Genomic DNA, 23,772 nt, shown 5'->3' on the forward strand with positions numbered 1-23,772 from the left:
TGCACACTGTAGCTGCATAGAAGTCATGCTCAAAAGCAATTCATCCCACTGTTTTGTACCATATGACAGTATAAGTTCTCTGGTCTAAAAATACACCACTTCCAACTGTCCCTGTCGACAACAGATGTCACTGGCCCCAGGAAGCTAAACATTTTATTTTATTATTAATGTATGACTTTTTTGGCTGTATAAGTACAAGTGTCTGTCTGTGCCCTGCACCGGGTCACTCTTGTAATAAATAAACAAAAAGCTGATTTTGATCTTTAGTCCTGACAACGTCTTTGTGGGGTTTTGTAGTGGCAGTAGAATTTGTACTGGTACCATGTGACAGAAATACAGTAAGTTTTGGTTGTAAATCTCCCTCTTAACCTTTTAGTAGTTTAAAAAAGAGGGGAGGGAGAGAATGGAGTTACTAACACCATGGCAAGTGTAGGTTATTTAAAAATAGCTCTTTTGTTTGTTTCTTGAAGATAGTTGGCAACAATTTGTCTGATAATTATACAGGCAGAAGGAGAAAGTCTTTGAGATTATTTTTTTTACTTTTCAAGCTCTGTGTAAAAGATGGAAGTCAAATATTACTGAAGCAGCAATTCTTAAACTTCTTCACAAGAATGTTAATCCTTTGCTGTCCATGTATTCCGCGCTCGTCAAGCATGTCAGGTCCAATTTATTTTCACATGCACTGTTTATTTTACACATGCTGTTTAAAATATTTTTTTACGGAGTAAAACAGGTTCAAAAGGCACTGAATCACAAAAAAACACGTAGTACTGTATCTACAGCCAAGCCCCACCCCTTGTCCACTGTATTTTTAGATGAGATGTTTAAAAGTAATTTTTTTCACAGTAAAACAGGTTTAAAAGGCACTACATATCACCAGGACATGCAGTACTGCATTTCCAGCCCCACCACACCCTTGTTTGCTGTATTTATCACATACCTCTTTATAGATGTGCATACTGATAAATCCTCTCCTGATCACTCGTTTTATCACCAAACTCCTCAATCCAATGTGATCCAAGTCATTATTTTATTACTATAACATCTCAAAAAGCTCTGCAAATGTCTATGATATTCTCTGAGTGCTGGATGCAGAAGCAGCTACCTACATTGTTATATCCGTGTGTCATTCGGCTCCTATCGGTCTCACTCGGCTATTGAATGGTTTTCTCGGCTTTTCCCATAGAAAAAACGACTAGAGACCTGTGCTTTACGTCTTTTTGATGATGTCAGACAGGGGTCGACATCGGACTGGAAAGGGATAATTGTAATGTCGGACCTGGTCTGACATAGGACTGCAAAGGGTTAATCCCCATCTGACCAGCCCACTGAGAAGCAGAGTGAACACAATTGATGAAATGGTGAGCCTTGGAAGGCAACTTGAAAATGTTAACAAAAGCACCATTAAAGGGTCCAGACGCTGGAATGGGTCCTCATTCAAGTATGCCAGCAGGGAAGTAGAATATATCTTTCTTTAAACGTAACTTTGATGTATTTTGTTGGAGGTGTAATGGAACACATCCACCTCAATCATGTCCACAGTACAGAGGGCCGTCAAAAAATGTGCACCAAGGACCATATAGTTCAACCCAAGGTGCCGTTGCAAGCAAGGCAGATGAAAGAGTCAATGTAAGAACTAAAGAAGAGAACATTGTCACAGTTGTTTCTAGTAATCTTTCCCAAGGTAAAACAGAAACTGTACCTGACTCTGATAGTAATAGATCTTTACAGCGAATAAAATCAACTGAATTTGCTCTTCGGCAATTGGTTGTACCAGTCAGTATCAGATATTACACTGGAAAAGCAATAGTAGACACTGGATCAACACTTACTTTGATTCATGAGCACTTATGGAATATGATCAAAGTCCACAAGGAAAAGCTGACACCTTGGACTGGTGAACCCCTCTATCTTGCAAATGGATTTATCCAATGGTAATGGTGAACCTTGAGTTGAGGTTGCACGGTCAAAGATGGGAGATCGTTACTGTGGTATTACCATCTGATAAATTAGCATTTGCATTAGTTCTTGGACTTGACTTCATATTTTAAGTTTTTCAACCAGGAGCTGTGCATGTAGCATCAAGGACTTCCGAACAACTGAATACACAAGATGAAATGTAAAATGGTGCTTCCTTGTACAGATCAGTTTCCCCAATAACAACTGCCAAATGGTTGATGTTACTGTAGAACAGAAAAGAAGGGATGTGATTGGAAAAGCTGTTGAGGAAAGGAGTTTACCTGCAAGTCCAGAGGATACTCTGCAAGCCTTGTTGGAAAACAACACTGAGGTCTGTACACCAGATATAGGGCGCACATCTATTTTGAGGCACAAGATCATAACTTGTAATGCGATTCCAATAAAACAAAGGCCATATAGAATGTCTTTTCATAAGCAACATATCATGAAGGAACAAATTGAAGAAATGTTGAGACATAGTGTAATTGAACCATTGCATTCTCCATAGTGAGTGTTCCTAAAAAGGATGGCACACAGATATTCTGTGTTGACTATTGAAGACTCAGTGCCTTGACTGAGAGTGATGCTTATCCATTGCCAACAACTGGTGAGATACTTGCATCAGTCTTAACAACTTTAGACCTCAACAGTGGATATTGGCAGGGTGAAACAGAAAAAACAAGCAAGAAGAAAACTGCTTCTCTTTCACCTTTTAGTTTGTACAATTTTAATGTCATGCCTCTTGGACAAAAAAATGCACCACCTACATTCCAGAGATTAATGGAGATCTGTGACAGAGAGCAAATGAATCCAAGTGAACAATCTCACTTCCGATTGTATAACAGGAACAGTGTGCCCCGTAGTGGACTGTTTGGCAGATCATTCCAGGGTCAGTCGGAAGCCGGCCATCCAGCAAGGGGATGGTCACAATACCAGAAGTCATCACCCCAATGCAGTACGTGATGTGTCAGTCATGGATTGGAGGATACGTGATTGAACTGGCTATCACAGGGGGTGTGACTAAGGGTATTTCAGGGGATGTGACAAGGCAATCTGTTCCTTTTGTTATGGTTATTGAAAGGACCCATAAGGAAACTGAAGTAAAAACAGATCGTGAGTGTTTAGTGTTTTGTTTGTTTGTCTGTCGAACTGTTACTGTTTACTCTTGTTAGGCAGCTAATACGTACTGGGATCTGTCGCTACAGGCCAGCACTAAGCCTAGACTACACTGCACTGCTGCACCACTATTGTTGTCTTTCACCACACCTGCACAAGAGCACACACTGTCTGGCGACGTGGCTGTGTCCATGTTGTGTGTAAAGCCAGTATTATTATTTAACGGTGCCAACCAGTGTTATGGAAAATTAAAGAACTGTTTGGACCGATAACTTTGATGTCTGCATCTCCTACACAGTTCAACAAGAAAGAGACTTTATGATGAAATCTTGGGTGCTGTAGAATGAACTGGCCATTGACTCTCCAGTTTTGTGATTTTGGAGGACAAAGTTTAGAAAGGTTAAATTATCAGGAGAAGGCTACAAATACCAGGTTTTTATGTTGTTTTTATGATGTTTTGTTAGCATATCACAATAACAATGATGTCTACCTAGGAGTTCAATGGGAAATACTCAAATTTTAGTTGTTGTAGACTACCTCACAAAATGGGTAGAACTATTCCTCCTTCATTTGGCTAAAGCTAAGACCATTGCTCGTATTTTGAAGAGAGAAGTTTTTACAAGATGGGGGTACTCCCGAATTCATTTTAACAGATCATGGACCTCAGTTTGTTTCTGAACTCATACAGCAAGTACTGTATGTCGGCAATGGCAGGTAGTGAGAAAACTGAAAACAGCTTCCACAGAATTATCAACAGACTAATTTTACAGAAAGAATCAATAAGATTCTGAAACCCTTGATTACTTCCTATCTTGCTGACCAACATTGGGATAAATATTTGTTAGAGTTCAACTCAGCCAAACAATAGTCCTTAGGACTTACTCCAGCCGAGCTCAATTTGGGGCATCTGTTAAGACTGCCTATGAAACAGTGACCCAGTTGAAAGACATGCAGGTGAAAATACAGGAAAATCTGGGAAAGCAAGAACACATCAACAAAGCAATTACAACAAAAATCATAGAGAAGTAGCACACCAGCTAAAAGACTGAGTGTGGGTGAGAACACACCCTTTATTCAAAAGTCAAGAGTGCTATACAGCCAAATTTGCCACATGCTGGAATGGACCATACAGGAATGTGAAGCAACTTAGTCCCCTGAATTACCACATTGTCTTGGAAGAAACAGGCCAATCATTCATGTGGCAAATTTGAAGCCATTTCTTCCTACAGCCTCTGAACTTGATAGCTATGAAAGAAAAAAAGTACTGGATTTTATTCAGGATGATGGATCTGATGAAAATTGCAAAGTGTAAACCTCTGTACTGTCTGTAGTGTATTGCACTGTAAACAATCGAGAAAGTATATTTGTAGGTGCAGTTTTGCTTTCATTCAATTGCATATTGTATTCCCACCTGTCAACATTCCATCCATTTTTTTAATTGAAAGAAAACTTCCTTCTGGTGGCAGAGGATGCCTCTTCACAGAACAACAGGAGACTGCAATTGTAGACATGGGCATTGCAAACAATGCCGTCCATCTAAAAGACATTCAGAGCAGAATCATTCAGGACATTTCCAAATATTAACCGTGTTTGTTTGGCCAAAACAACAGGGCCACAATTGGGAGAAGCCAGCATCCTGGAGCATGTGGTCGTTGCCGAGACCCAAGGATGGATACGACGCCAAAATCCAGCCACCCTGGGAGGCCATCGTCAAACTGGCAGAGGATTTTGAGGACGCCCAGGTATCCATAAAGATCGGACTGCTGACACGTCTCGTCACACCAGCCAACCGCAGACCAGTGCCACCACCTCTCCACATGGGAACTAGACATCCTAGATCACTGACCCCAATGGGCCGGCCCACCTCCTTACCATGGAGGCAGCAGATGGCCCCCAGCTGGAGTAGATTTACTACCCCCAACCCGCTGCTTTATTGTCTGTTTTAGGTGCCAAGAACCTGGATACATCGCCCACTTGTGCCGCTCAGCAATGGAGTGTAACGTGGTGATGTGCAATCTGGCACCTAAGGCAGGTAAGCAATGAGGAAATGGTCGGGAGAGGCCTTGAATCATTGATGTAGTGGTTGGTAATGTGAGTACCCAGGTTGTAGTGGAGTCAGGGTGTGCCCTGGCTTTAATTCGATCAGCTCTCTTAGGCAGTGTGTCATGGCAACCACAAGGCAAGGTGGCGATCTCCTGTATCCACTGAGATACAGCGACATACCCCACACTGAAAGCATACATGTCAATAAATCAGACACAGCGCACAGTGGGGGGTGATAGAAAGGCTGCCGCACCCTGTAATTCCGGGCCGGGACTGACCACAGTATTGGCAATTAATACAAAAGGCAGTCCTGACCGCACACATAACCATGACAGACAGAGCAGGGGAAATAATTAGTGAGATCTCCCCCCTGCAAGCTGACCTATTTTCATCCCTTTTTTGTCCTAAGAAAACAAAGAGAGACGGATCGAAAAATGGGAAGGTGTATCACTGAAACGAGGCTGTGGACTGGTGGGAGAGTGTGGATGGTATCAAACGCCACTCAAAGGGAGTCGTTATGCAGTGTGACCGAGAGGGCGAGGTTACTGGGCCATCCAGGGCAGATGTCACTACGGCCCCTCTAGTGGGCCCTTTGCTACCTTCTGATTCCGGGTATATGCATATATTATTAGTGGTGGATTAAGCAACGCGATACCCAGAGGCAGGTCCATTGAGGTCCACTAGTGCCACTGCAATAGCCAAAGAACTAGTGCAGATTATGTTGAGAGTAGGGATCCTCAAAGAAATACTGACTGATCATGGGACAAACTTTCTGTCTCAAACGCTACAGCAGGTGTATGAAATATTAAAACAAAAACATCCCACCCAGACATCTATTTATCATCCACGAGCATTCAAGAGCAGAAACATTGGGCAGTGCTCCTTCCCTACCCTTTTGCAGTGATAGAGGTGCCGCAGAGTTCAACAGGGTTCTCCCCCTTTGAACTCTTATACGTCCAATAGCGTCACGGCATCCTCAATCTGTTGAGAGAGGGGTAGGAAGAGCATAAAGTCTCGTCCAAAAATATAGTGCAGCGTGTGCTCCTACTCCATGATTGCCTGGATTTGGTCGATTGTTTGGCCCAGGACAATCTAAAATCAGCTCAGCACTGGCAACAGCAGCATTACAACCAAAATGCACGAATTCTGACCTTTCGACCAGGAGACAAGGTAATGATACTTCTTCCCACATCGGAATCCAAGCTATATGCTAAATGGCAGGGGCTGTATGAGGTGAGTAGGGCTATAGGGAAAGTTAATTATGAAATTCTGCAGCCCTATCACCGCAATGAATTGGAAATTTACCATATCAATTTATTAAAGCCCTGGCAGGCAAGGTAGAGGATGACTTTGGACCCTGTATAGAGGCCCCTAGCATACAGAACATTCCGATGTGGGAACAGTTACTCAAAGATCAGCAGAGAGATCTGCACAAGGTAATTGAGGAGTTCAAGGCTGTTTTTTTCTGAAGTGCCCGGCAAAACTAATCTTGTTGAATATGACAATATCTCTCCCCCAGGTATCACAGTTCGGGGTGATTGAGCCTTCCAGGAATGAGTGGTGTAGTCCTATTTTGATAGTCACCAAAAAGGATGGCACCAACAGCTTCTTCATTGATTTCCGCAGTGTAAATGCTATTGCCAAGTTTAATGCATATCCCATAACTTGGGTCGGCAAGCTTCTCGACAGACTGGGAATGGCGAGGTTCATCTCAACTTTGGACCTGACAATGGGGTACTGGAAGATCCCATTAACCTGCAGATCACCTGAGAAAACTGCATTTTCTACCCCTGATGGTCTGTTTCACAATCATGCCATTTGGGCTACATGGTGCGCCCGCTGCCTTTCAGAGACTAATGGACCAGGTTTTATGCCCACATCATGAATATGCAGCAGCTTATATTGATGATGTGGTTATCTACAGCTCCAACTGGCGAGAGCATTTGGCTAGGGTCACAGCCGACTTGCAGCCTCTGAGGGTAGCCCGGCTGACAGCCAACTTTGGTAAATGTGCATCTGTCAAAGAAGAAACCCAATATTTAGGATTTATTATGGGACATGGGCAGGTGAAACCCGTCGCCACCAGAATCCAGGCTTTGTCCCAGTCCCAGATGAGGTCTCTCTTGGGGTTGGCCGGTTATTACTGCAATTCATCCCCGGGTACGCCACAGTGGTCAACCCTCTAGTGAACCTCACTAAAAAAAGCACACCAAATGCAATTTAATGGACAGGAGAATGTCAGGGGGCGTTTGATTCCATTAAGCAACGGCTCTGCCGTGCCCTCGCCCTGATCAAACCAGATTTTGCTAAGAAATTCCTCCTTCACATGATGCTTTGGATGTTGGTCTGGGGGTGGTCTTGTCCCAGCAGGTCAATGGAGTAGAGTACCCTATCCTGTATATAAGCAAGAAAATGCCCCCTCAGGAGCGCAACTACTAGAAAAGGCCATTAAATGAGCAGCTCAGACCTTACGCTACTACCTCTTGGGACATTCATTCATTCTCGTCACTGACCACACCCCACTCAGAAGGTTAAGCATGATGAAGGATAGCAACTCCCGGATAACTAGGTGGTATCTGGTGCTGCAACTCTTCATGTATTTCATGACACACCGTGTAGGGAAAGATCACCAAAATTCTGATTACTTTTCCCGGGAGGAGGTATAATGAATAAGGTAGATTCAGCTGAATGTTCCTTCGGCTCCACTCTGAGCAGTGGGATATGTGACAGAGAGCGAATGAATCCACAATCAACAATCATCCTCTTGATCTGTGAGGGCACTGTCAACAGGACCTGTGTGCCTCGTACTGAATGGTTAGGCAACTCATTTCAGTGTCAGTTGGAAGCCAGCCATTCAGGAAGGGGGTGGCGTCATGGTACCAGGAGTCCTCGCCCTAGTACGGTGAGCGAAGTTTCAGCCATGAATTGGAGATGTGATTGAACTAGCTATCGGAGGGGGCAGGGCTTAGGGTACTTTAGGGGGGGCGTGATGTCGTAATCGGTTCCTTTGTTATAGTAAATGGGAGGAAGCAAGGACGATTAAACTGTGAGTGAAGTGTCGCTTATTCTAAAACTGTGTGTGTTTATCTCCACCAGATGGCTAAATATGGATCTGGGAGCTGCCGCTTTACGCCAGTGATAGACCCAGACTGCACTGCTCCTGAACACACAGCAGCACCACTGTTTCCAGCACCGCACCTCACCTGCACTGAAAGCACACACTGTCCGGAGACGTGTCTGTGTTTGTGCTTCGTATCTGTGTTTGCTATTATTATTTTGGGACTGCAACCCCTTGGTTTTGACGCTGGCAATACATATACAGTGCTTATAGAAAGTCTACAACCCCTTGAACTTTTTTCACATTTTGTTGTGTCAGTGCCTCAGAATTTCATGCATTAAAATGAGGGGTTTTCTATACTTGTCTACACACCATACTCCACACTGTTAAAAGTTTTTATTGAGAAAAAAATTATATATTAAAAAAACTGAAAACAAAACTGAAAGATCATAATTGGATAAGTCTCTATGTCCAATTACAGTTGTAAGTCTGTGGGGCTAGGTCTCTACCAACTTTGAACATTTGGCAATATTTGACCATTCTTCTTTACAAAACTGTTTAAGCTCTGTCAAGTTCCTTGGGGAGCGTTGATGGACAGCAATGTTCAAGTCATGCCACAAATTTTCAATTGGATTTAGGTCGGACCTCTGACTGGGCCACTCAAAGACATTTACCTTTTTGTTCCTTAGCCACTCCAGTGTAGCTTTGGCTGTGTGCTTTGGCTCGTTCTCATGCTAAAGGATGAACTTCCGTCCTAGTTTCAGCTTTCTTGCAGAGGGCAGCAGGTTTTCCTCAATGACTTCTCTGTAATTTGCTCCATTCACTAACCCTTCTATCCTGACAAGTGCCCCAGTCCCTGCCAATGAGAAACATCCCCATAACATAATGCTGCCAACACCATGCTTTACAGTAGGGATGGTGTTCTTTGGGTGATGCACTGTGTTGGGTTTGCGCCAAACATAATGCTTTGCATTTCGGCCAAAATGTTCCATTTTAGTTTTGTCAGACCACAAAACTTTTTGCCACATGGCTACAGAATCACCTGGGTGTTTTTTTGCATAATTCAAATGGGAATCAAGGTGGACTTTCTTGAGTAATGGCTTCCTTCTTGCCACCCTACCGTACCGGCCAGATTTGTGGAGTATTTGGGATATTCTTGTACATTGCACAGTTTGATCAATCTTGGCCATAAAAGCCTGTAGCTCTTGTAAAGTTGCCATTGGCCTCTTGGTAGCCTGTCTGATAAGTCTACTTCTTGCTCAGTCATCCAGTTTGGAGGGACAGCCTGATACTGATGAGCTGATGAGGGTCTTTGGTGCCATACACCTTCCACTTCTTAACAATCGTCTTGACTGTGCTCAAGGGATATTCAAGGCCTTTGATATTTTTTTATACCCATCCCCTGATCTGTACCTTTCAACAACTTTGTCCCAGAATTCTTTTGAAAGCGCCTTGGTGTGCATGGTTGAGTCTTTGCTTTGAAATGCCCAGCAGAGGGAACCTACAAGAACTGCTGAATTTATCCTGAAATCATGTGAATCACTACAATTTAACACAGGTGGAGGCCACTTAACTTGGTGTGTGATTTTGAAGGTGATTGGTTACACCTGAGCAAATTTAGGATTGCTATTACAAGGGGGGTGGACACTTATCCAACTAATTAATTTTCTACAAATTTCGATAATATTTTTTTCACTTGGAAGTTGTGCAGTAGGATGTGTAGACAAATGAAAAAACTATTTTAATGCATTTTAATTCCAAGCTATAAGGCAATAAAAGGTGAACATTTTGAAAGGAGGTGTAGACTTTCTGTAGGCACTGCATTTGGGTATTTAAACGGTCAAGGAGACCCAAAAAGAAAATAAAAGAACTTCAACTGTGAACTTGCCATTGTCTGGAGCACCTGAATCACCCTTTCACCTACGCAGTGCAACCCACACGTTCACATGTATATATTAGGGTAAGCTAGAAATTCACAGACATCGAAGCCAGATTTTTTTGAGCTACAAAAAAACAAGTCAAATGTTGTCCAACTAAAATAGTAGTTTTTAACCTCTAGTATTACTATAAACAAACTTGTTTATGGTAAACATGATACTTTCCGTTGCGATACCAATTATAACACTGACAGAAATATACCACGGCCAACCAACTTATAACACTAGTAGTACACTACTCTTTCAAATAAACTTGTTATGATTTTGAATGTGAGGTTCTTAAGAACAGTATTGTCACATTTCTACCCCTGCACCTCTCTCTGTGCAAACTAAGAACTGCTAAATTTCATACATTTTTATTAAATTATAGCTTTGCAGGACAAATTCAATTTTATGCATGCCTATTATAAAAAAAAAAAAAAAAAAAAAAGTAAAAAAGATATTTATGTTTAAAACATAAAAAAGGCCTGGAACAGAAAGATGGTTCAACAGATGTAATACTAATAGTCTTCTTGATGCACTTTGCAATACAGAATTATCATAAAATGCAGGAGACTCTGCTTGCACTGGCATAAAGTTCAGTTAATGGCTGCTTTTACAGCAGAACAAATAGCCATACCTTCATCTCGATGCCATATCTTTATGTTTTCTATAATACAATAAGGTACTATCATGAATAAACTACAGTACCTATTTTGTTTTAAAAAATGTAATGCAGTATTTCTACGGATAAATGAATACAATATAACAAATATGTCAAATATTTAGGTTATATATTTATAGTCTACTGGTCATTTAAAGTTTGCAACTACAATAACAACACTCTATGACTAGAGTCGACTACTGCAAACTGCGACTGCAAAGCATTTGTGAAAATGATGTTATCAGCGTTGGGTTTGTTTAGTACATTTCACACTACACTTCCGACTGGTTTGCATGTGGTTTAAATTGCAAAAAAAAAAAAAAGCTTTCATATTCAATGTGATTGCCGTTGCGCTTTATAATTCATTATGAAGGGAAAAATATTTATTCTACCAATTATGGAGCTGCCATATAAAAGTGTGAGACACATCATAAAGCTCATTTCATACCAATCATATGCAACGTTTGAAATAGTTGAGTCACAGAAATATGTTAATTGAACGATTTCCAAAAAGGATCAAAGGAGGAATTTGTAAAGAAACACAATTCACACACACACACCCACACTGAAACTTTAATTAAACCCCCTGGCTTTTATTTACACTATTTGCCAGTAGCAACTGCGCCTAGGAGACCAGCGACTATTTAAGGCTTGGTGTTTATTATGTAAAATCACTAATATATGCAGATACTTGAATCAAAATCAAAAAGCTGCCTGAACACAACCTTATATAAGAGACATAACGATACTTTCCAGCAACGTCCTTAAAGGTTGTGCCAGTGGTAATCACAGTTTGTATTGTACCACCAAGTATAAACGAAGGTCCATCATTGTTAATAATAATAATAATAATAATAATAATAATAATAATAATAATAATAATAATAATAATAACAGTAAAATCCACTAAAGACAACCTGTAAATATCAGAACACAAGTGTGTATTAAGGTAGGCTTCCAGCACAAAAAAAAGAAAAAAAACCAAAAAAAAAAAAACATGGTTTTAAAATTAATAAAAGCAATAAGTAGCATGTCTATTAACACATATTGTATTTATTGTTCACCCTCAAAACGTGTACATTTGAAAGTAAAAGATTCAACTCTGAATCACCACGAGTCACTGCATTCCTTTTCAATATGATATTAGATTAAACATTGCCAAAGTGAAAATAAAAACATGATACCTTCCCCATAGCTTGTTATTATATAGCTTCCCTATATATAGTTATTCGCAATATCGCCATACTGTCCAAGTTAAGAGACTTAAAAACCGGGTCACCATACTCATAGACATGTCTTCTTTTCTTTTTTTTCTTTTTTTCAAGCATGTCATTTGTGGCTTACTATTTTTTTTTAAACCATTCAGGTACGTATTTTTTTTTTTTTTTTTTTAATTAACTTGGTTACAGTATTTAAAACTAAAATTGATTCTTATCAATAAATTATTATGATACAGATGTGCTTCTGTAACTCGCAATCTCCAAAATCTTTTCTTAATATACTGTCCTACTCTTTTTATTTTCTTTTACCGTTAGATTTATAAGAGCTGAATCTCTAGGAATATATAAAACAATACATTTAAAATAAAATCCATTACTGCATTATCTCAAAGCTGACGGCAGGTTTGCTGTTATTTAAAAAGCAGTTATTCGGTTGCGTAATTTAATTTCTGTAAAACGTGGCAGAACATTTACGCCTGGTTTCACAAACCAATATGATCACTAATCTAGATTACTTTACCTAAAGTAACATGTACTGCTAACACTGTGTAACAATTATTTGGTTTTGTTCCTGGGTAGTAAGTGTTATTTCTTAATTGCTTATGCCTCAAAAGTACAGAACATGGCTATTATTCCCCACAGACTTTGCTTTTGTGACCAGGACAGTGATATTTCAAAATATCACTATTTCCAATGGGAAAATGGGCAAATGTGTGTCTTTTCGTTCACATAAAGCCAGAAAAAAACAACATATGAATCCAAATTAACATGTATTTATACTAAAGTAATACAAAGATGACTACAAAAGATTTAGAAGTGAGTAGTTTTTCGAGATTTACAATTATACTGTAAATACTACCCAGGAACTACCCAGGAACAAAAATTGTGTTACATAGTGTAATCAGTGTCTGTGAAGCAGCCATTAAAACGTCAAGTAAATAGGTAATTAATATATTTAGAAGAATAATTACTTCAACACTGAAACTCACCTTTCCAGCTTCACTAACTCCCAAAATAAAATTTTCCAAAATTTCCAGCGGGGAAGTGTGTGTGGAGTGAATAAATGCACCCTTAAACACGCTGGTCACACGTATAATAGACTCGTTGCAGCTTGTCATCTTGAAAGCAGTCTGACAATATTGTGGAGGAAATAAATCCTTTATACCAAGCTGCAACTCAGGAAAGCAAGGTATTCTCCTTTTGCGTGTGGACGACGACAGCCTTAGTTTTCCACAAGAGGACGTTGGGCTGCACCAGCCTAATGAGTTCTACCCAATGGTACTGCACTGTTACACAAACGAGGTTAGATTTTCGCAATTCAAATTTCAAAATGACAATGTGGAAGTGACACCAAAGTCTGTGGATTAAATATTAATCTAACAATGTTATACAGTAGTTGTTTATTGTTAGCTATCACATCACTATATTGTAAATCATTTCTTCTGTCGATCTCTAGTTTATAATAAACTAGTTTATAATAACAGATGGAATTTTTCTTAAACTGTTTTATTTGGGCATTTTTTTAAGGTAACTGTGAATCAAACCATATTTTATTTGTCCATAAACTTTTGTCATCTGTTGATCAATCTTTACAGAGCATAGGTTTAATATTTATGTTGGGTCAGTTGTGCAGTGGTATGAAATGGTTTACAAGCAATATCATACAATAACTAACTTTATTGTGGAAACAGCAGGCAGGGGAATGTTAGTTTACCTACCATAAACCTGGTTCCCTGAAAGAGAAGATGGCCACCAAAACATTGTTATGGGATACACTCCCGCTATTGGTAGGTGTCACTGATCTCTTTCTATCAAAGCTGCCGATAGGCCCTCTCCGCTCGGTGACCCCCTCGGTCCCACCTCCCGAGGGTACTTAACCGTCACGCAGGGGAGATTAATTCTCTTTCGCGACAAAAGCGACCTTACGGTTGGTGGCCATCTTCTCTTTCAGGCAACCAGGCTTACGGTAGGTAAACTAATGTTCCCTTTTAATTCGAAGATGGCCACCAAAACATCGTTATGGGAAACGTGTACCAGAGCCGTCGCAAGGGAGGGAAGAATGGCAGCATATGAGGGACGCTAAGTCATGCCTGACCAAGGTCAGCGGCATAAGTGTGCAACCTCGAGGACCCTAGTGCCCACAGAGGGCAATGAGGTATCTACCACATTCAGGTGATAGAACCTGTAAAAGGTATGCAGGGTAGCCCAGCTAGCCGAATCACTAATCTCAGCCATGGAAGCACCTCGAAAGAGGGCCCATGATGTAGTCACACCTCTCGTGGAATGTGCGGCCACCCGCACCAGCAGGGGTAAGCCAGCACCATCATATGCAGTCAAGATTGTGTCAGCAATCCAATGTGACAGTCGCTGCTTCAAAACGGGCTCTCCCAGGGTCCATGGCAGACTAAGAGCTGGTCAGATTGACGCAGCGCTCTTGTCCTATCCACATAACATCTCAATGCCCGTATCGGGCAGAGAAGGTTCAACTTCTTATCCTTCTTTGTGGCAAATGGTGGAGGAGGAAAGGACTCCAATTCCACAGACTTTCAAGTGGAAAGCTATAACCACCTTGGGGAGAAAAGCTGGGTTTGCACGCAGTGACACTCTGCTAATATGCATACAGGAGCTATGCACAGACAGCGCCTGCAGCTCACTAACCCGCTTCTCGGAGGTGATAGCCAAGAGGAAGGCTGTCTTCATGGACAGGTGCTTCAACTCGATGGAGTATGTAGGCTCAAATGGGGCCAGCATGAGAGCCTCCAGTACAATCTCAAGGCTCCATTCGGGGAGAGTGGCCCTCCTAGGAGAGCGCAATCGCCGAGCGCCTCGGAGAAACCAGGTAGCTAAAAAATGCGACGATAACCTGGTCCTGGACCACGTGCAGTCACACCACATGGCAGTGCATAGCATATGCCAGAGTGGAGCTGCGGAGTGTTATGCAGGAACAAAGTGACACATTCCCCATGCGGGTGACCAAGCATGTCAGTAGGCGGGCTAAAATAAGCCTGCTGATTCAACTCAACAGCAGGACCCTGGAGAGCTGGGTCCCGTTAGAGGAATCACGTTGCTACTACTTTTTCTTTTCAAACTGCAAGGCAGTAAAGAAAAACACATATACACACACAATAGCAGTTGTGAGGGTAAAATAACATTCACCAGAGTAGCACGTCGAGTAGGTGTGCTTAAACAAGCTGGCGGATTCAACTCAACAGCGGGAACACAGCAGAGCTGGGTCCCAGTAGAGGAGTCACGCTGCTACTTTTTCTTTCAAACTGCAAGGCAGTAAAGAAAAAGACATATACCCAACAACAATTGAGAGTGTAAAATAACAGTCACCATGGCAGCGCATGCAACTGTTTTGTTTTTATAACCAGCATGCCAAGGAGGCAGGCTGAAAACAAGCTGATGGATTCAAATCAAGAGCAAGACACAGCAGAGCTGAGTCCCCATGGAGGAATCACACTTTTTATTACCTATTTCTAACTGTATTCAACACAACAACGGGGCACAGCAGAGCTGGATCCCAGTAGAAATCATACAACATTTTCTCTTTAAACTGCAAGGCAGTAAAGAAAACACATATACACACCCAATTAAAAACGGCGCACCAAGTAGGCTGCTGAGGCAGTCCAGCAGAGTCAACTCTACAGCGGAGCACAGCAGAGCCGGGGTCCAATGGAGGATGACGCGTCTCTTTCTTTTAAACTGCAATAGCAGAGGAAAACACAAAACAGCGAGCACTGTAAAGTTTAAGCAAACTGCAATAGCAAAGCGATGCAGGCAAGTCAAGTATTCACTGAGCATTTTATATCAAAGATGTTGATAGGCCCCTCCGCGGAATGACGTCCTCGTACCTGCCTCACCGATGTAATAACAGACAGGTAGGTAAGATTGACTCTTTTAGAGTTTTTTTGGAGTTCCCTTGCAGTTATTTGTTGGAAATAGGCTTGCCAACTTCCCTGAAATCAGAAACTTTTTGTTTATATATATATATATATATATATATATATATATATATATATATATATATATATATATATATATATATATATATATATACTCTTTCTTCAAGAGCCTACATCACGTAGCATTTGTAGTCTGCTTACTAACCTCTGCAACTTGCTGCATGTTCTTTCTATAATTTTCCTCTGCTTTTTGCAGCTGTAAAAAAAAAAAGAGAGAAGGAATGTGTGACTGCACTACAACTGTCTGCAGGCTACGCTCCACACCGTTGCAAGCTATGCGCTGGTTGTATGACTGTAAGCAGCCCAGACACAGACACGCAGTCCACTTGCTTTGCCCTCTGTGCTTCGGCGTCCTCATGTCTAGGCCTCGACTCCCACGGTACCCTCGGGTCCTCAGTGCCTCAGTGCTTCGATGCCCTTGGTGCACTAAAGCCTTAACGTCTCGTTTCCTCACTTCCCTCAGTGATCAAGCTCTTCCCGACATCAGTGGCTTCGTGCCTAGGCGCGCCATAGCATCAGTGCCTTGGTGCTTCAACATCCTTGATGCCTAGAGAGCTACACACCTTGGCACTTCGACACCTCAAGGCCTTACGAGCCATGTGCAGTGGTGCCTTTGGTGCCACGCTGCCCCACAGTCTCAGTACTTTCGTGTCTCGACACCCACTGTGCCTCGAGGATCATAAGCCTCAGCTCTTCGACGCTTCAAGGCTTTTAAGCCTTGTGCCCCTCTATCCTCGAGACCCTTGGGTCCCTGGTACACCATAGCCTCAGTACCCCAGTGCTTCAACACCCTCGGTGCCACGAGAACTCCTCGCCTCAGTGCTTCGACACCTGCAGCGTTTCACCCAGCACACTCGATCCCCTCAGGGCTTTTCGTTGCCTCCGTGATCTATAGCCTCGGTGCTTCGGCCCGGTCAACTCTCTCCACCTCGATTGAGGATGTCTAACTTCCATTCGCACATGTCCTGCAGGCGGAAATTACCTCTGCAGGATAAACACACCCTGTGTGTGAAGTGTTTGGGCATTGAGCACGCCTCTGCTGCCTTGGCAGACAGGTCGTCCTGCCCTATTTGTGGCGGGTCCAAGGAGAAGACCCAGAAAAGCAGGATGACGCACTTCTCAGATGAGACCCTTACAGCCAGCCTGGGAGAAACATCATCGGTCTTGGGATCCCAGAACTCCCCTACCCGCCCTTTGATCATGGAAGCCCATCTTAACCCTTTGCCATCGGACTGTTTTAAGTGCATTTTTGACATGCCCTGTGTTCTGTGATGTCTCACAGCAATAATAAGCTGTGTGGTAATCAAACCAGTCTTTCTGAAACTTGTTATTGAGTAAACCTAGGCTCTAGAAACAAAAACCCATGTTTCCCTCTGTGTATTTTTAATGATACACTTCAAGAAAGTCGTGTACAGAAAATGCGATCGGCAGCGCCGACTTTGAAACCGAGTTACATAGAAAGTTCGAGATATGCCATGTAAACACAGCATGAAGACAACGCAGACATCACATCTACGACTGTTTTTGAAGGTAATTATCTTATGAACTCACTGACTGCAATAACTTTATTGCATTTTAAATGCGAAATTGATTTGTATTTACTTTGTATTACATGTATTGCTTTATCATCACAGAGTTATTTTTTTCTATCAACTGTGTTTTTTTATCTGCTGAATATATACGTTTTCTTTATTTTCACAACATGTTGGCTGTGTTATTCTGCTTTACATAAATAGCTTGTTTTCATACTTGTTTTTACTATTTGTGGTTGTATTGCTCTTTTTTTCTATAACGTTTGTATATAATAATATAGTAATACGATTAGTGTTTGCTGCATGCTTATTTATTTTAGTGTATGCTGAAAATAAAAGGAATGTGTTTATCGTGGATTTTAGGAAATATAAGAAAATTAATAATTATAATAAAAATAAAAAAAACAACTGCATTTTCACTTGTCTGTATTTGTATATTTTCAGTGTAAAAGGTTTTGCAAAAGACTTGCAAAGTACTTATGATATTTTGTTTAGTTCGGCCAACTTCCATTGTACTATGTACGTGGCTTACATATTAATTTTTTTATATTCCACTAGTTAACAAATTATATCATTGGAAACAGCTACTTCAGACCTTTCTAGTAATATATTGGGTTTTAAATTCTGATTTAAGGTTACCAAACAACAAGCAATAAAACACAACATGTTCATGTGCATGTCCAAATATGGAAATTCTGATTAGGTGGCAAAGGGTTAAGAAGTCTTACATGGCTGAAGCACAGTTAACATGGCTGGTGAACACAGGAGGCCTCTTAACAGCCTACCTCGATGGAATGTTGCGCTCCGTAACCCTCCCCAAGCCGCCAGCATCAGAACTACGCGCGGTCTTGAGCACTCAATTACAGATCTCAGGTTTCCAAGGGCAAGCCCTGGACAGAAGCCTGGCAGGCTTGGTGGTGGCACCCAGACAGCTGTGGCCGTCTCAAGCAAGTGTCCTGCATGCGGACAAGTCCGCATTACTAGAAGCACCTATCTTCCCTGGCCATACCTTTGGAGCAGAAGTAGAGGAAATCTTGTAACGCTATCACAGAGAGTGAGAGGTGTCACAGCTGATAGCTGCGATGTTCCCCTCCCATGCCTCAGCACAAGGAATGGGGAGGCAATGGCACCACCTCCAGGCCTCCGTGGCAAGGAGCCAACAACAAGGATGGGGGAATGCTGGTTGTGGGGCCCCTGCGCACCAGTACCCAGGGAGACAGTTCCAGCAGAACCACCGCAGGCAGCCTCCAAGGAAGCCTCCACCCTAGCCTCAGCAGCCCCAACAGGGGCCCTGAAAGCTTGCCCACCCATCTGCAATACTGGCACAATTGCACTTCAGACTCCTGGGTGCTCGCCACCATACACACCAGCTACACACTGCAATTCCACTCGGGACCTCCTCCCTTTCAAGGGATCACAGTCACATCTGTAAATGACCCTCTCAAGGTCTTGGCTGTCAAACAAGAGGTAGAAACACTACTTCAAAAACAAGCCATCCATTTCATAGAACACACTTCTCAAAAAGAGGGGTTCTACTCAAGATACTTTTCTTGGTGCCAAAAAAGGATGGCAGCCTTCGCTCCATCCTAGACCTGAGACACCTCAACGTGTTTTTGAGGGAGAGGAGAGTCCAGATGAGCACATCTCCACGTCCTCTAGTCTGTCCGGACAGGCGACTGGTTTACAACAGTGGACCTGAAGAATGTATATTTTCACGTTCCGATCCATCCAGTGCACAGGAAATATCTCCGCTTTGCCTTTCAGAGAAGAGTCTTCGAGTTCTCCGTGCTGCCATGCACATTTTCAAAGTGCATGGACGCCATCCTAGCTCCCTTGCAGCTGCAAGGAATCAGGGTTATGAACTTCCTGGATGACTGGTTGATTTGTTCACAGTCCCAGAAGGGGGCAGTGACCCACACAGTGATTGTGACAGAGCATCTGTCGAGGCTGGGTCTCACCAATTAACACCAGTGCAGAGTATGGTCTACTTGGGTCTCCAGCTGGATTCCCTCATGATCCGAGCCTACCTGTCGGATGACAGAGGAGATGCCATTCGCAATTGTCTGGCCCTGTTTCAACAAGGGTCCACAGTACAATTGGGGTTGTGCCAAAAATGACTGGATCTGATGGCCGCAGCTTCCTTACTTTTGGCTACACCCCAAGCGTGACAGACACCATCGACTGACAGTGTCTCACCTATGTTGAAAAGCGCTACTTTGGTGGAGGCAAGCCCCTCACCTGAGCGAAGGCATAAGGATGGGAGTGATTTACAACCATCAAGTGGTGACGACAGACACATCCACCTCCAGTTGGGGGGCGGTCTGGGAAGGCAGAGGAGCCTGGTCGGGTCACTGGACATCCCTGCACATAAACGTGCAAGAGCTGAAAGTGGTTCATCTTGCACTACAACATTTTCTCCCTGTGCTCTGCAACCAGCATGTCCTTGTCCGCACGGACAATGTGTCAGTAGTTGCATATGTGAAGCACCAGGGAGGGCTTCGGTACCCTCTGACACCCAGAACTCGGCAGACTGCAGCTGTGCGGCTTAGAGCTCTCAGACGTTGTAGTCAGTACAGCGCAGAACGCTAGGCCTTCTTCCACAAGAGCAATGAATGCCTACAAGTGAAAATGTTTTCAAAATTGGTGCATGGCCAGAGGCCATGATCCCGTCTATTGCCCTATAGCAGTTATTTTAAAGTTTGTGCAAGATTAAATCCTCCTCTATGTTGAAAGTCTACCTAGCAGCCTTATCTGTTTGCCATGTTCCCATCGACTCAGTATCCCCTGGCGCTCATATACTGGCAACCCATTTTCTAAAGGGTCCTCGGCGGGTACGTTCTCCTATAAAGGACGTCCTCCCCGAATGCAGTCTAGACGTGATACTTGAGGCTCTCACTGAGGCCCCTTTTGAACCCATACATTCCATAGAGCTGAAGTGTCTCTCTACGAAGACAGCCTTTCTATTAGCTATCACCTCCACTAAGCGTGTCAGTGAGCTACAGGCACTGTCAGTGCACAGTTCCTGTATGCATATTTGGGACATTGGAAACAGAGGGTCATTGCCTGCAAACCCTGCTTTCCTCCCTAAGGTGATTACAGCTTTTCACTTGAATCAGTCTGTGGAACTGGAGACTTTCCACCCCCCTCCCTTAGTGGAGGAGATGGATAGGAGAAACTCCTTCTGCCCGGTTCAGACATTGAGATGCTATGTGGATAGGACGAGAGCACTGCATCAGTCTGACCAGCTCTTTGTTTGCCATGGAGAACGAACCCGTGGTCAAGCCCTCTCTAAGCAGCAACTGTCCCATTGGATTGTGGACATGGTTTCGACTGCGTATGATAATGCCGGCCTACCCCCACCTGAGAGGGTGGCCACGCACTCTACCAGAGGTGTGGCTATGTCATGGGCCCTCTTTAGAGTGGGCCCACGTCACCTTTGGAAATGGTGTGGGGCCCACTTGAGTGGGACAGCACGTGCCCCCTACCGAATTCCCAGCATACCTGTCAGTAACCAACCACCGTACATTCGGTGGAGTTGGGCTCCAGTCCCCCCAGAAGCAGCTGACAATGCTGCATCATACTGCGCAGTGCCGCTGCAAAAGTTATTTCTAGCTAGGGGAGCCCGACAGTACAGATGGGGGAGTGTGCTTCTGGGCTGGTGACGTTCAACCCCCTGATCGACACAGGGTCAAACATCACCCTGGTAAGCGCCTACAACAGGCCGCCCAGGGACCCATCCAGCTGATGTCAGTGACAGTGCAGCTGCAGACTGTGACTGGGTAGCTGGCGCCGATGCAAGGGTGTGGAACAATGGTCATCCAGGTGAGTGATCAGATCTTCCACCATCCTGTATGGGTTGCCCCCATCCAGGACTCCTTTATCCTGTGCCTGGATTTCCTGTGCAGCACCGCCAGTCAGCTTAACCTTCAAAGGAGGCTCCTTTGCTTCCATGGGGGATCGGCTCTTGACATGGCCCAACCAGGAAAACCTGCTAGCCCTCCAGGGTAGTCTGGCAGGAGTCAGAACCACCTTGCTAGGTGACTACAACCAAGTACAGCTTTTGTGGGGAACTAGCTCACCCACTGGAATGACTCTGAAAGGGCCGACGGACTCCTCCGACCAGCTGCTTCTCCAGACCAGCTCAGCCCAAATCCAGGTATTAGCCAGCACCGCCCATGGTCCAGCCAGTCCAGCTCAGGCTGAACAGTGGACAGTCTATAGCCCCAGCCAAGCCTCAGTCACCTGCCAGTGAAGCTGCCCTGGCACTACTGTTTTGCCACTCAACCCAAGAAAGTGGGCACACACACCTGGTGCAACATGATATTGACACAGGGGAGGCAGTGCCAGTCAAGCTGAGTACCCGTTAATTGCCTCTGGCCAGACAGAAGGCGGCTGAACGGATATCGAAGGAAATGAGGGAAGCGGAACAAATCGATCCATCAGACAACCCCTGGGCATCGCAGTAGTGATGGTCCCAAAGAAGGATGGGGAGTGGCAGTTCTGTAGCTGGCTCCTCCTGGTTCTCCTCCCTCGACCTCAAGAGTGGATATTGGCAGGTGGCCCTCACTCCTGCAGACCGACCCAAGACTGCCTCTGTCCATTCAAGGTGATGTCCTTTGGACTGTGCAATGCTCTGGCCACCTTTGCGTGGCTCATGGGGAAGTTCCTGGGCAGCATTCCCCCGCAGAGCTGCCTTGTCTACTTGGATGACCTCCTTGTCCATTGGCCGACGTTCCAGATGGCCTCCTCAACTCGCTGCGTTACAGCGACTGGCGATTGCTGGGCTCATGCTGCACCCTGGCAAGTGCCTTTGCTACTGAGGGAGGTCACCTTTCTGGGGCATCGGGTTGGCAGAGAGGGAATCAGCACCAAGCTGGCAAAGATCAACACGGTTCGGGACTGGCCTGACCCCACTGACCAACGGCAGCGAAGAGGTTTCCTGGGGCTCGCCTCATACTACTGCTGGTTAGTGTCCAACTTCACCAGTATAGCAGCCCCCCTGCGCCAGTTGCTGCACAAGGGAGAGCTGTTCAACTGGACTCCGGAGTGTCAGACCACCTTCGAAAAGCTGCAGGGAGCACTGACTCAGTCCCCAGTGCTCTCCCCACCTGATGTCAACCTCCCGCTCATTCTTCACCCGCTCTTTCAACAAGGTGGAGCCACTGCTACTACGTTACCCGGAGGGAGCTGCTGGCAGTAGTAGCGGCAGTCCACCACATCCATCACTACCTTTGGGCTCCCATCACCGTCTGGACCGACCATGCTGCTCTGCAGTGGTTGCTAACATTCCGAGAGCTGGAGGGACAGATGATTTACCTTCAGGTCTTGTTGTTTTATAGTTACGTTCTCTCTAACCTCAGCAACAGCTGGGCTGCATGTACCATACACATATATAGAACTAGACTGCCAATCAGATGACTTCACAGTGCAGTCGAGTGAGACTTCCATCTGCCATCTTGGGTGATAATAATACAGCCACTGAGAGTGCTGTAAATATGAAGATACATGCAGCATTTTCAGGGTTTAATTTATTTAGCTTCAATAAAAGGGTATTGTTAAAGTTTGATAATATACTATAAAATTACTGTCCAACTCTTGATCTGTCTAGTTAAGGCAGTGAGGCGGTATGGTCCAGTGATTAAAGTCCAGGGCTTGTAACCAGAAGGTCAAAAGTTTAGATCCCATCTGACTCATTATGTGACCCTGAGCAAGTCACTTAACCTCCTTGTTCTCCATCCTGCGGATGAAATGTTAAATCAATGTCCTATTAGGCGCATTTACACTGCCATTTCTAATTCGGATCAAATGTATCGTGCATTTTTTTCAAGATCAGTGGTGTTGCGTTACACAGCCATTTGAGCAGGATCAACTTCCATGCAGCCTGAGCGCTTTACATGCACACTTAGGCCGTAAGAGTTTAAGATATTTTACCTGTATTATGTATAGTTCATTGGGGGAAAAAAAATATTTTTTTGGGGGGTAGCTGCAAAGTTCTGTAGGTAGTGTGACAGAGGCAGAATGATTCTTGGTGATAAATCTCCCTCCCGACCTGTGATGGCACTGTGTAAAGGGAACAGTGTGCCCTGAATTGGATAGCCAGACAATTCATTCCCATGGTTAGGTGGAAGTCGACCATCTAGACAGGGTGCGGAGGTACGATACACCAAGTCATCGATCTGGAAGGAAAACGATGTGGCAGCCGCGGATTGGAGGAGTGGTTACAATCATTAACCAAGGGGGCAGGATCGACAGTACATAAGGGGATGTAAAGAGGTGATCTGTTCCTTTGTATGGTTAAC

The 23,772-nt window shown here is 43.9% G+C and overlaps 1 protein-coding gene across 2 annotated transcripts in view; it reads right to left on the reverse strand.

Annotated features, from left to right (window-relative positions):
• LOC121319097 (guanine deaminase-like) overlaps positions 1–13,225 on the reverse strand; it is a 73,268-nt gene extending 60,043 nt beyond the window's left edge. Inside the window, exon 1 of one of the 2 annotated variants that reach the window (XM_041256293.1) lies at positions 12,966–13,225. In XM_041256293.1, coding sequence (XP_041112227.1) covers positions 12,966–13,094 — 129 coding nt within the window. In that variant the 5' untranslated portion in view covers positions 13,095–13,225. The remainder of the gene's footprint in view (positions 1–12,965) is intronic. The other variant, XM_041256296.1, reaches the window with a different exon arrangement.
• Between the last annotated feature and the right edge of the window lie 10,547 nt (positions 13,226–23,772).

Source organism: Polyodon spathula, chromosome 1 (genome assembly GCF_017654505.1).
Source record: "Polyodon spathula isolate WHYD16114869_AA chromosome 1, ASM1765450v1, whole genome shotgun sequence".
Lineage (NCBI taxonomy): Eukaryota > Metazoa > Chordata > Actinopteri > Acipenseriformes > Polyodontidae > Polyodon > Polyodon spathula.